The following is a 14,519-nucleotide window of genomic DNA, read 5'->3' as shown; positions in this document are numbered from 1 at the left end:
TATAGTGTTTCAACTTTCCATCCTACCATGTAAGGGACCCCTCAGCAGGTTTGGGGCTCAATCCTGCTACTGACCAGCCTTGTTGTGGTTCATTTGACCCCGGCTGGGAGGCAAGTGCCATGCCTGCATTTTAGTCCTACCCTCATCCACCCATAGGAGGACTCTGCTCTCCTGAATCCCAATGTCCGCTGGGTCACAAAGCACACCATTCCCTACTTGCTGGAGTGCCTTATTGCTGTTGATCTGTTTGTTACCTTTCGCCATGGGGTTATTGTCCAGTAGCTCCCCTGATTCTATGTAAAACACATTAGTTGTAATACTCCTGTGAAGTGCAGTGTGAAAATGCACATACCTAATCCGGATAAGTGGACTCTGATCCTCCACAAAGTACCCAGGATTAGGTAGGTTAATCAACCCATGCAGAGCAAATTCCTAGCCAACTCTCTTGCAGAACTTATTCAATGTAATGTTCAACTTTCTTCTAGATGCCTCCATTGCCCAATGATCTTTAGAACTCTTCCAGCTGAATCTAGGTATAAGCTGAGACTGCACTATGATGATGGGCCCCAACATCCATGCTACGGTATTCAGGCCCTTCCTCATTGGTGCCAGTGGCTTGCTCTTGTCCAGTGATGTGAGGACATTGCCCTCCAGGTGTATCATGATAGCGTACGGTCTGCTATGTGTCACTAGCGCCCTCTGCACTGTAGGTACCAGCTGCTCCTACTACATGCTGGTCCTACTGGACCACAGAACCAGGGTGTTTGGTAGCCTCACAATCCTGAACTTCTGACTTCCGTCTGCCCATTTCTGTGCCCGATCCTCAGAGGAGTGCCCAACCAACTACACTGTCTTCTTGCACTGCAGGTCTTCTGCTGAAAACATATTTTAGCACCATCTGTACTGATGTATCTATGGTATGCATTTGACTTCCATCTGCCCAGTTCTCATTATCAACCAGCCCCAACTGCGGCCACCAATGCTCTTCTGTCTTGGGCCCGGGCATGGGACAGGTTACTGCTCCAGGCCTCCTCATCCTGTTGCTGTGCTGTTGGGCTGCACCTTTGCTAATACTCTAGGGTAGTCTCTCAGCTTGAGTGTTTATGCCCGGCTTGAGGTTGTTCGGTGCACAACGGCTGTTAATTCTAAACCCAACTCCCACTTCAATCAACTGTATGCAAGAAGACGTACGAAGAGGGGAATGGATGTACATACACCACGTGAACAGCATAACAGCTGTACAAATAATATCTGGATGGAAGTAATACCTGTATTGAAAGCCTACTATTTTGTATGCTATTTTTAGCATGTCAGCACGGCCCTCTTACAAAATGGGCTATATGAAATATAGCCTCTTCGAAGATGCTGACTCCAGGGAGGCCAGTGCTTGGAATGATGTTACAGTGAGGCATGTGTGGAATTTAACAATTCAGTGACCTAAAAGTAAGAGTTATTGGAGCTTAAACCACACAGAACTGTGATAAGGGTATTTTGACACTCATATTACATTTCTAAAGTGTTGCATCTTTCAAGTCAAGAGAAACCAAGTGTTGGCTCTTCCTTGATATGGATAATGACGAGGAACATCCGAAAGACCTAAAGAATATGTGAAACTAGTTAAATAAGAAAACGAAGTTAGTAAACCTGTGCTCAGTTTTACATAAACACAAGATGTCACCAACTGACCATACTTCTCTTACAGATCAGTCTGAACTACCGAGGCATTTAACAGCCATGCTGACCTTTCTACTATAAAAAAAAAAAACGTAGCCTGCTAACTTTTAATGGAAGGGTGACGGAGAGCTGTGGGACAGACAAAGAGCCAGAGCCATGATAACAAAATTCAAGTACAACAGAGAACCACAAAGCTTTTTCCCGTCATAGTGTCTCCAGAAGAAGGCACAGAGTAAGTGTGCCCACTACTTGGGGCATGCTGCCTCCCCTAGAGCTGTCATTGTACTAGCATGCATGCTTACCAGGGCAGTAGGCATCATCGTCGTCGTCCAGTTTCTTTGCTGAAGTTAGTACTGGCGAGCCCAGTTCAGACTCGGGAATCCGCGGGCTCTCGACAAACTTTGCTTTCCTCAGGGGAACTACGAAGATGAGACAAGGACAAAGACGGTGGGGGTGTTGGAGGGAGGGGGGGCCAGAGAGAAAGAGAAGGATCGTGAATAAAAAGAACAACGAGCAACAGCTGGAAGCATTTAGCTAACGACACTGTCAGACTAAGATCAGGTTACAAGCATTTTTTCCTGCTTTGGGACAAGAAAAATGTATATCTGCATTCTTATCCTGAATAAAAAGACTGCGGCAGCAGACCGGGCTGTTTTATTGGGGGCATTCTCAGGCAGCCCTGACCAAATATTGTAGTCGTCAGACAAATGATGGTATCCCTTTCCAGCACATTTGCAACATTTTCCTTTTTTCAGTTATGTAAGGATCAGAGATATGAATGCTGTACATTACTAAATGGACTTTGGATTGCCGTGCAATTTGATTTTTTTCTGGCATCAGCAAGTGAGTTTCCTGCTGTTTCTTTCTGGAATACTTTTGTTTTAAATTAATCTTTTAAATAGGACTCCTCACTACGTAAAAAAAAAAAAGAAAGCCCGCTGGCTAATAGTTCTGTCCTTGGCAAGCTGAGGATTTGGTTATTTTTTTAAATGTGTATTGCAAGCACATGTCACATAAGTAAATAAATAAAAATAAAAAAACGCCGCCACCTAAGCTTGTTGCTACGTGCTTGCCAATAAAACAGTTTAAAGTTAAAATGTTCTCTGGCGTGGGCGTTTAACAGTACATTTTTCAAATACCAAAATTTTCAGTTGTACCATGCAGTGCTGTATTATTACTTGTGAAAGAAACAATGAAAAATCACCAACTAAATAATCACTCAAATTACAGGCATTTACAATGTTTTATTTAAAAAAAAGTATTAGACCAATTTTAAGCAATCATTGGCAAAACCCATAGGTCTCACTGACGAAACAGCTATTGGCTTTGTAAATGTTTTGTTTAGCTACGTTGTACAGCAGCGCAGCTGAAACCTATGACATGGCCATCACTGACTGCATCATAGTGCTTTCTTTCTTTACTTTCAGCAATGCTGCAGAGCAGCTACACTGTTGTACATCATGGTTAAATAAACATTCCATCAATCCATCAGGATTTGTAGGCTACCCAGGCGCTGGGATCCTGCTATGATCACTCGAAGAGCCATGTCTTGAGTCCCTTTCTGAATTCTGTGAGAGGATGAGGTTTGGAAGTGGAGTTCATTCAAGGACTTTGCAGACAAGTAGGAGAAGGAGCGCCCTCTGCTGTAATTTTAGCATATGCAGGGAGTGTAAGCAAGGGCAAGGCAAGTTGAGCACAGGTGTTTGGAGATTGGTGTTAGTTCAAGTGGTGGTTGATGTATGCTGGTCCTTGGTTGTGTAGGGCTATGTAGGTGTGTATCAGTATCTTGAACTGGCATCTTTTCTGGACAGGGAGCCAGTGGAGGTTCCTGCTGTGGGGGGTGATGTGGGTCAATTTGGGGGAGATTGAGGGTGAGTATAGTAGGTGAGTTCTGTATCACCCGGAGTCTCTTCGAGTTTCCTGCGTAGAGCGAGTCGCTTGGAGACTAGGGCTTGGGTGACGGTTTTACTGGTGACGACGGGGAGCAATCTTAGGAACTTTTGATGCATGCAAAGGGAGTAGAACTAGGCAGAGGAGATTGTGATGATCTGGCGCTCATGGTAAGTTTGCTGTCCAGGGCAATGCCAAAATTGCGGGTGTGGTCTGTCAGTGGGTGCCTGAGTTTGGCAGGCCACCATGTGTCATTCCATGGGGAGGTGTGGTTTCCAAAGATCAGTTCTTCAGTCGTGTCCGTGTTGAGTTTCAGGCAGTTGGTTTTCATCCAGTCGATGGCGCTTGTCGTGCAATTGGGGAAGTTGGTTCTGGTGGTCCAGGGATCTTCTGAGAGCGAGAGGATAAGCTGGGTGTCACCTGCATAGGAAATTATATTGAGGCCCTGAGTCCTGATGATATCGGCCAGGGGCGTCATGCGTCATGTAGGTGTTAAACTGACAAAGCCAGTAGCTCTCACCTATAGGAGTTTAGCTTGGCCAAAGCTTTTTTCCAAAGATGGTTTAAAATCAGCGTGGACTGCATCCCTGGCTCAGGCATGCTCTAACTACACCCTACATTCTGAGCAGGGATGTGCACTATGGCCACTAGCGGGTGGGGGAAAAGTGGGTGAGCCTTTTACAACCCCTGTTACACTGCCTGTAAAAAACGGTAAGCTGTAGCGTCCTCTGTGTAAGATTGAGTCTCGGCTCTATGAAGAACAGAACCTGGCAGCCACAATGCACATTGAAACCTCAAACCATCCACCCTGCCTAGGACATGTAACCATGTGCTACACAGGGGTGGGTTTTTTGTAGCAGAGAGGGATATCTTTCACTGTGGGGTGCTCTTAGAGTGGGAGATAAAAACAGGGCTGGTTCAAAGAGATAAGAAAGGCATGGTTCCTTCAATGTCAGGCTGTATGTAGAGGATGGGAGCAGGCTGAGGGTTATTTGCAAGGTAAGGGGCCTGTGCGATCCACTCTGCAGGCTATTCGCATGGGTGGTTTCATGGCAAGAGTGATGTACCGTCTGCAGGTTATTGGTTGGCCTATGTCGTCTGTGCAGCTGTTCGCAGGGATTGTTGTATACGTCTATGGTGTGTATTTGCAGGGCTGCGTACGTCAGTACAGCCTGTTCACAGGGCTGAGTTTGCCAGTGCTGGCCAGTCATAAGGTTGTGTACATCTGTGAAGGCTGTTCATTGGGATGACTGCACAGTAAGAGTGATATACTTCTATGCCGATTGTTCACTGGTCTGTGGACATCATGACTGCACAAAAAGATAAATTTAGCCCGCTATGAAAGTGAGAGCTGCGGAAGAACACTCACTTGTAAAGGAAGCAGTACTACAGCCATGCGCGACGGGAGGGACAAACACACGAAGAGGAAGTAAAGCTGGCACGCGCCAACAAAAGAAAAGCACAGCAACAAGAGTGACGATGAAGCCAACCAATAGTAAGCAGAGGACACGCTCTAAGCCTGTAACCTGTACGCTAACAAAATGTTTTGCAAGAGACAACACAAGCGCCGTCTCAGGTGAGACATAATAAGAAAATAAATCACCATTTAGGGTAGCCAAACTACAGGAAAAATAATTAACTGATGTTTAAAATTAAAATAAAACAAAAAGCAAATAACCCTTTGATTTAAACTGCAGAAAGCATCCATAATAGAGGGAAATAACTCTTTAGGAAATTAATAATTATGCTGGTCATTTTACCTGTTACTTGTAAATAGTCCATTATCGGTTGTCTTATGGAGATTAACTATAATTTGACTTTGGAACTTTATCCTAATTTTGAGAATGCAATCATTGGGGGTAACCAAATAATCTAAGCCAGGGGAAGACTTGGCAATGAGGTCAGATAAAACACGTGTGGGCTAAAAGTTCTTCAACGAAGAATACAGAATAAAGACGATATGATGGAACTTCCTGTCTTATATCTGATCTTCATAAGGCCCAGAAACTAGGCCTTTTGTCTCTGGTGGCTAGGATCACCTCCAGTGTCTCTGAGGCAATAGGTACAATTGGGAAGTCCGTCACATTTCTCTAGTGGTTTACAATATCCAATATTACTGTCATAACTGACAAGGGTTCACACCAAATGTTTCCTTAGCCTCCTCAAATGTAATGAAGTGCCTCCCTGGATATAAATCCCCTATTATATCATACATCTTTTTCCCAAATGAGCCAAAGTCATCATCTGAAATATGCATCTATATGGCTGCAACCAGAAGAGCTTCAGCTGTCTGGAAAAAGGAGGGCGATCAAATACTCACTTTAACATAGCGTCCAATGCCCTCGCCACCCTACACCCTACCTCCGAGTATTTTTTGACAGACCGCCACTCGAGATCATGAATACTGGTATAACAACCTATGCCATATCAAGCAATACCTTACCTAGATGTAATGAAGCAAAGAGACTCGGCTGTAATAAAGCAACAAGCCAGAGGTGTATGCTTAAGTAACATGTCACTTAAGTATAACGAAGAACGATAGATCACATAAAATAAAGTCTACAAACTGTCTAAGTGATATGAAAGAATACATGATGGTGGTGTAATTAAGCAACAAGCAAATGAAGCGGAAAGAAATGAGAATGACCAGAGCTTAACATTACAAGATGTGACTGAGATATAATAACAAAAACGCTATTACAACTCTGAAAACCGGCCGACGTCATGTTACACAGCAAGTAAGGGACTCAGTTGCTAAGTTAGCCAGAAGTATCCAAGATATTATGAAGAATCACCTGTTACAAACATGAAACAAAATTACATCATTACGAAGAAATATTTGACCAGCGCATTTTGAGGCAGCAAACAACCAGGCAGAGTTCAAGTTGCATTGCAGACACAAAGGAACACGTTATCAAGCTACGACTGACTAAAACCTCATGAAAGAAACAACCAAGATATGACTAAACTACAAACAACCGAAACATTATGTAGCAACAATGACAGCGAAAATATATGAACTAAGGCATTAAGAAGCAAGGAAAAAAAACACTCCATCCGTCCCCACTGTCCCACCTCGGTTTAAGACCATCATGGTCCAGGGTCTGTCAAAAGGACTAATGACGAATCTGTGATATGTCGAGTCCGATAGCCACAAGCATTCAAGGGTTTATGAAGCAACCAACGCAAGAAGAAACCAAAGCAATATAGAGCAATCGGTGAGTGACACGTTGCAGAAAAACATGTGATAAAAGCGTTATGAAAGTGAAAAGCAATTGATGCATCATGTATTATGGAGCAACATCTAAATTACTGTTTATACGTTAACCTATGTTTTTACCCCAAAAAATATTTTTATTTGGATTTTACCATGAAAAAGCAGCAAATTGAAAGCTCCAAAACACTCCAACAATCAATAATATACATAATAAAATAATATACCAATAATGCGTTTTACACTTGCAACGCTAATCGTACAACCAGATTTGACCATGTATACATGTCTGCGGCTGTTAAGAGACCAATAGCTGCGAATTTTATATAAAGAGTGGGCCGAAGCCTCCATTGCCAGGACTTGGGCCAGTGACTTCAATGTCCCTTCCTGAGTCATCTTAGCGAGTCAATCCGTTCCTACAATTGCCTACCCACAAATCCTAAAGGGGGCATTCAAGATGGCTGGCTCCTGTGCCACTCCCAAAACGGAGCCCAAATTGCTTTGCCCTTCTTCAGAGTTTTGTGGCCTATTTTCTCAGAGATAGCTCTTTCAAGATTAAAAGTAGCCAGCAAACGGGGAAGCCACTGCTAAAAGGCAGGAGGGTCCTTATTGAGCCAGCAGGACACTATACACAGGGGTGCCACCCCCGTGGCAATAAATGCAAATCTTTGGGCTGCATTTGGGACTCTCTCATTGCATATTCCCAACAAGATGAGCTGTGGGGTCAGGACAATATTAATGCCGAGTGTGAAAAAACATTAAATTAACATTAACCTATGTTTAATACATTTGATTATAATTAGTGGATGGTTGAGATACTATGATGCAACGAGTGGGTAGAGAACTGCAGTAACAGCATGGACCTGAGACGACATACAGTAACATGAGGGCAAAGCATTAAGAAGAAAATAGGCTTGAACACTGAGTAATGCTTTATTAATTTATATAACTAAGCAACAATAAAAATAAGCAAAGAAAGTTTGCACTTTCATGGCCATAAAACAGTTTATTGCTAGTAATGTATCACTAAACTCACTTCAGAAACAGAGTTATTGTTTTGTAGAGACTTTGAATGCATAAAGGCTAGTTGCAAAGTTATATGTTACAAAACAGTAGGTATAAATCAGCCAATGGAGGGGGGGAGGGCAAAAACATTACATCTGTGGCAATCAAGTAGGAAGTACCGGCCAAGACATCCACAAATAGGCTCAAATAGTTGGTCAAATAGGTTGGGTAAATTTCTTACAGACACATAGCACCTTTCTCTCATTCAACTTTCAAAGTCCATGTTGAACACACCCACATCAAGTCTATCCAAAAGTGGCCCTATAATTGTCCCTTCTTAATAATGTCACTGACATTTATCTGAGATCACCTAAAAGGCAACTTGAGAGCCTCCAAGTCCTGCAGGAGATGGCAGCTCAGGTGAGCCTAAAGAACAAATTACTTACCTTCGGTAACGCTTTTTCAGGTGGATACATTAGCTACCTGTGGATTCCTCACCTAATAAATTCTCCCATGCGCCAGCATCCGACGGAAAATCTTCTTCCCAGCTCTACACGTCGACGAGGACGTCAATTGCATGGCTCCACGCAACTCTGTCTGACGTCACCGTGCCAATAAGAGGTCTTCGCCATTTCTTACGTGCCTCTGAGGCGAACAGGTGAAAACCGACCTCACAATAGCTCAAACAAATACATATATGCATAAAACCATAATGATGCAATACAATTATAACCATCATTTATATATACATATAATTACCAAAACCTATATACACTTGTAAAACAAAAATCTTGGTATGACCAGACAGGCAATGGGGAGGTGGGTCGGACTGTGAGGAATCCACACGTAGCCAATGTATCCACCACAAAAAGAGTTACCGAAGGTAAGTAACTTGTTCTTCTGATGGATACAACTACCTGTGGATTCCTCACCTTATAAATAGAGTCCCAAAGCAGTACTGCACTCGGAGGTGGGCGCCTGACTGGTTACACAAGAAATCCTGCAATACAGATCGTGCAAAATGGCCGTCCCTCCTAACCTCCGAGTCCAAGCAATAATGCTTTGCGAAGGTGTGGAGGGATGCCCAAGTTGCTACCTTGCAAATATCCACCACCGGAACCCCTCTAGCCAGGGCCAAAGTGGCAGACTTAGCCCTGGTCGAATGGGCTCTAATACCCCCAGGGAAACCTTCTTTGCCAATGAGTAGCAAACCTTCATACAAAGAATGACCCACCTGGATATCGTTCTTTTATGGACCGCTCTGCCCTTCCTCTTTCCAACATATCCCACAAATAGCTGGTCTTTTGTCCTCTCAATATAAAAACTGAGAGCACTTCTGGGGTCCAAACGATGGAGCCTCTCTTCCTCCTTCGAGGGGTGAGGAGGAGGGTAGACAGATGGAAGGGCAACGGTCTGCCCCATATGAAAAGGAGTGACAACTTTAGGTAGGGAGGCCGCCCTGGTTATCAGCACCACTTTATTAGGAAAGAATAAAGTAAAGGGAGGCTTAACACTAAGAGCCTGAAGCTCACCAACAGCCTACCCGATGTTATAGCTATCAGGGTAACTGTCTTAAGAACTAAACATCTTAACGGGCACGAATGCATGGGTTCAAACCGTGAACCCATTAAAAAAGTTAAAATGAGATTCAGATCCTACAGAGGCATAAGAAAAGGAGTGGGAGGAAATGTATTAGTTAAACCCTTTAAGAACCTAATAACAATAGGCGATTTAAAAAAGGAGGGCTGATCCGGAAGGCAAAGAAAGGCTGACAGTGCTGCCAAATAGCCTTTAACAGTAGTAACTGCACAACCCTTCTGTGCTAATGTTAATGTAAACAACAGAACATCGGACAGATGGGCCCTCAGAGGATCAATTTGCTTCTCTCCACACCAAGCCACGAATTTTGCCCACCTGCTGGCATAAACCGCCTTAGTGGAGTGTCACCTGGCCAATAAAATAACATCCACTACCTCTGGTGGGAGAGAGAAAGCACTCAGATTTCCCCGTTCAGTCTCCAGGCACGAAGGTGCAGGCTCTGGAGGTGGGGGTGTAGAACCTGCCCCTGCAACTGCGAGAGGAGATCTGCCCTGAGAGGGAGACGGAGCGGAGGGCACAGTGAAAGTTGGAGAAGGTCCGTGTACCACACCCTTCTTGGCCAATCCGGGGCTATTAAAATGACCCGAGCCCGATCTTGGTGAATCTTCCTCAGAACCCAAGGAATCAAGGGTATGGGAGAAACGCGTAAAGCAACTGGTTGCACCAAGAGACCTGAAACACATCCCCCAAAGCTCCTTGCACCGGATACTGGAGGATGCAGAATGACGGACAATGCTCGTTCTCCCGAGTGGCAAACAGATCCATCCTTACGTACGTTCAGCACTCCGGCCAGATGATTCGCTACCAATCAAATTAGCTGGACATAGCTGCAGAGCCTCTCTGCAGAGAAGGTACGAGCACACTCCTCCCTGCTTATTTACATACCACATCGCGGTAGTGTTGTCCGTCAGGACCTGAACTGACTGACCATGAAGGGACGGGAGGAAGGCCGTGAGAGCCAGACGTATCGCCCGCAATTCTAACAGATTGATATGAAAAGTCTATTCCACTGGAGACCAACCAACCACCTCTGATCTCCAGGTCCCCCAGATGAGCTCCCCACCCTAGAGTGGAAGCATCAATCATGACCGTGGCCACTGGAGGCGGTAGTGAAAACAGCCTTCCTTGAGAAAGGTTGCAGTCCACACCCCACCATCGTAGATCCGCTGCAGCATCTCTGAAGATCGATATAGATTCCCTGAGATCCTCTTTGTGTTAAAACCACTGCTTGTGGAGGCACAATTGGGGAGCCCTCATGTGCCAAAGTGCATGAGTGACCAACAGAATGCAAGAAGCGAACAGACGGAGCAGGCGTAGGACCCTGAGGAGTGGAACAACCGCTCCCTTTTGAAACATTGGAATCAATACCTGGATGTTGTGAAACCGCTGAGGCGGAGGATAGGCCAGATTCAATGTTGTATCCAGTACTGCCCCTATGAACAGGAGGTGCTGAGAGGGCTCCAGATGAGACTTGGGCTCGTTTACCGAAAAGGCCAGACTGAACAATAACTGAGTTGTCATCTGCAAGTGATGCAGCACGAGCTCTGGAGACTTGGCTTTGATCAACCAATCGCCCAGGTAAGAGACTACCAATATTCCCTTCCTTCTGAGACTTGCTGCAACCACCGCCATCACCTTCGTGAAGACTCGAGGTGCTGAAGTAAGACCAAACAGAAGGACCGCAAACTGGTAGTGTTGCGACCCCACCACAAACTGGAGATACTTCCTGTGCGACTTGAGTGCAGGGATATGAAAGTAAGCATCCTGCAAGTTGACAGACACGATCCAATCCTCTTTGTTCAATGCCAGAAGCACCTGCACCGGAGTCAGCATCTTGAATTTCTCCTGTTTGAGGAACCAATTCAAAACCTTCAGGTCTAGGATTGGTCTCAATTGACCATCCTTCTTGGGAATCAGGCAATATCTCGAACCCTAACCCCTTTCCTGCTCTGGAACCAACTTCACTGCACCATTTGATAACAGGATTTGAACCTCCTGCTGCAACAACAGGAGATGGTCTTCTGAACAAAACGAAGGACGGTGGGGGGGGGGTTAGTAGAAGGGGGAAACTCCTGAAAAGGAAGAGCATATCCTTTCCTCACAATGCTCAGAATCCAGGAGTCTGATGTGATTAACTCCCACCCGTGGAGAAAAAGATGTAATCTCCCCCCTACAGAAGAAGTACGGCTGAAAATGGGCAGAAAACTAGGGCTGCTTCCCTAGTTGTTGTCCTCCAGAGGAAGAGGATGATGCAGGGTGCTGCTGGGTGGCTTGTTTTGTCCAAATCCTCCCCCGCCCTCTAAAGGACCTATAAGGGAGGCTGGCAGGCTGTTAGACTGTGGTCTCCCACGGTAAACTGCTTCACGCCCAAACCCCCTGAACCTCTAAAAGGGGTAGAAGTGGAAGCCTGCAGACCCAAAGACTTTGCTGTGGCCCTACTGTCCTTAAAGCGCTCTAAGGCAGAGTCAGATTTAGCACCAAAAAGCTTTTCCCCATCAAAAGGCAAGTCCAAGAGAGCATACAGGACATCCGAGGAAAAGCCAGAGGACCTCAACCATGCATGCCTCCTAGTAGCAACAGCGGTACCCATCGCCCTGGCCACCGAATCTGTAGAATCCAGACCAGACTGAATTATCTGCTTAGCCGCTGCCTGAGCATCCAACAGGAGTTCTCCAATTGTCCTTGCACCTCCTGCAGCAGATCTGGAACCATAGCCATAGCTGAATCCATCAGGGCGTGCACATATCTACCTATTACACAGGTAGTGTTTGCTGCTTTTAGGGCCATACTACAAGAAGAAAAAGTCTTCTTCGCTGACTGCTCCATCCTCTTGGACTCCCTGTCTGACGGAATCACAGGGAAGGAGCCTGGTACAGACCGTGGGGAACAAGTGGCTTGAACAACTAGACTCTCCGGGGTAGGATGTTTCAACAAAAATCCCGGATCTCCAGGAGCCATCCTATACCTCCTTGCCACAGATCTGTTGACAGCTGGGGATGACACAGGCTTCCTCCATACCTCTCAGATAGGCTCTGTAAGAGCATCATTAAACGGTAGCAATGGATCCTCTGAAGCCTAAGAAGGATGCAGGACCTCAGTTAGAATATTCGTTTTGACCTCTGCAGCAGGCAACGGAACATCTTAAAAATGTGCTGCCTTCCTGACCACAGTATGGAAAGAGGCCGCCTCCACTGTAAACTCCGCTGGAGAAGAAAGGTCCCATTCCGGTGCAGTGTCTAGCCCACTGGCTGAGTCAAGTCCTTGATATTCCCCCAAGGGCTCCACAATCTCTCCTTCCTCCAGCAACTGCCTTTGGTACTCCTGTTCCTCCAAAATTCTTAAAGCTTTTCTGCGCGACCTCAACTTGGCCTCTAACCTTGGCGCCGACAAAGAATTAGCCAACATTGATAGCACCAGCTTCAGGACTGAAAGGTGCGGACCAGGAGAAGAAAGCTGACTTCGGTCTAATCTGGAGCCATCCTGCGCCAGAGCGGATCCCATCGGCGCTGTGGTCACCTGAGGCTCCGTCATCGGCATCGACTGATAAGGTGATGACATCGGCGTCGCAGGTCTAAAAGGTGATGTAATCGGAGCCGCAGGTCTTTGAGGCAACGTCATCGGCACCGAACTGGCACCCTCGACCGGATAGAAGGGCATAAATGGCACCGCCTTGTAAGGGTCCGGGGAGCCCAACATAAATGCCAAAGGACCTGTGGGACCAGCCGGTGCACCAGCAGGGGCCATAGCATTAAACATAGAAAACATGGCCTTTAAAAATGCCGCCTGATCTGCTCCCGGAGCTGGGAAGGCAGTATACCGCTGGTCTCCATGCGGCACTTGCACTGGTTGAGCATCCGAATCCTGTGCCACAGGTGAAAAGCGAGGACTCTCTGGAGGCGCGACCACTTCGAAGACCGACGGCGCTGGAGAAGACTGAGGGCTTTGATGTTGTGGAGCCACAGTAGGACTAACCTCCCATGTTGCACGGCGGCGTCTAGATGGAGACCTGGACCTTGAATGGCTCTGAGCCGAACGACACCGAGAGTCATGTTGACGCCGCTTTTAGTGCTTCTTCGATGAAGTGTGAGAAGACGACCTGTGATGGGTCTTATGTCCTTTTTTCGCCTTAGCCAAAAAGAGTTTGGCTTCTCTCTCCTTCAGAGCCTTTGGATTCATGCTCTGGCAGGATACACACTCCTCAACATCATGCTCGGAGCTTAAACACCAAAGGCAATCATTATGAGGTTCAGTAACCGACTTGCGACCCGCACTCTCGTCAAGGCTTAAATCCCGACTTCCTAGGAGGAGACATTGTAACCAGAAACAAGATTGTAACAAGATGGAACACCTTCAACAGTAGCGAGAGCTAGGAGAAAACCGTTAGCATCGAAGGCACAGAAAAAAGGGAACTGACATCAGCACGCCAACGAGGACCTCTTATTGGCATGGTGACGTCAGACGGAGTTGCGTGGAGCCGTGCAATTGTGACGTCCTCGTCGACGTGGAGGGCTGGGAAGAAGATTTTCCGTCGGATGCTGGCGCATGGGAGAATTCATAAGGTGAGGAATCCACAGGTAGTTGTATCCATCAGAAGTGCATCGACCATGTAGCTCCTGCATTCTCTGCTTTCATTGTTTTCCGGTTGCAAAACCTGCAGTTTAAAATCACATGCTAATTAATCTAGCAGCACAGTTGGTGAGGCCTATGCGAGCCACTCCCCATAACATACTTATTCATAAGCAAAACCTCTTGCCAGTATTCCTGTATATGGACACATTCTTACACCATGTGGTAGAAGTTAGGCCCTGGCTGTATACATCTAGGCCTGTCATCATTAACACCCACATACATTTTGGCTATTCTGTATGTGGATAAATAGGTTTGATGAACGTAATTAACCTCCGGAAACTAGGTTTTATCAGACCCAGGCCCAACCCAACATATTCCAAAACAGTGTCCCATGCATTGCCCACCAGTTCCATGGCCAAGGATCACTCTCACACAAGGTGGTCCTTTGTGATTTCGTTGTCATAGGAGGGGAATACGTCCCACTTAAAAGAGAGAAACTGCGGGTTTACAATTCCTCAGTGTAAGCATAAAGGTCAAAAGGGTTCTTGCTCCTTCTAAGCCCATGTAG

At 46.0% G+C, this 14,519-nt stretch overlaps 1 protein-coding gene across 9 annotated transcripts in view; it reads right to left on the bottom strand.

The window, feature by feature from the left end:
- TANC2 (tetratricopeptide repeat, ankyrin repeat and coiled-coil containing 2) overlaps positions 1-14,519 on the bottom strand; it is a 1,999,198-nt gene that overhangs the window by 903,799 nt on the left and 1,080,880 nt on the right. For 8 of the 9 annotated variants that reach the window (XM_069238000.1, XM_069237998.1, XM_069238005.1 and 5 more), the window contains one exon: positions 1,977-2,093. The exons of the other annotated variant lie outside the window; for it this stretch is intronic. In XM_069238000.1, the coding sequence (XP_069094101.1) occupies positions 1,977-2,093 (117 nt within the window). The remainder of the gene's footprint in view (positions 1-1,976; positions 2,094-14,519) is intronic. 9 annotated transcript variants of the gene reach the window in all.

Source organism: Pleurodeles waltl, chromosome 6, assembly GCF_031143425.1.
Source record: "Pleurodeles waltl isolate 20211129_DDA chromosome 6, aPleWal1.hap1.20221129, whole genome shotgun sequence".
Lineage (NCBI taxonomy): Eukaryota > Metazoa > Chordata > Amphibia > Caudata > Salamandridae > Pleurodeles > Pleurodeles waltl.
This window is presented reverse-complemented; position numbering and strand designations above follow the sequence as displayed.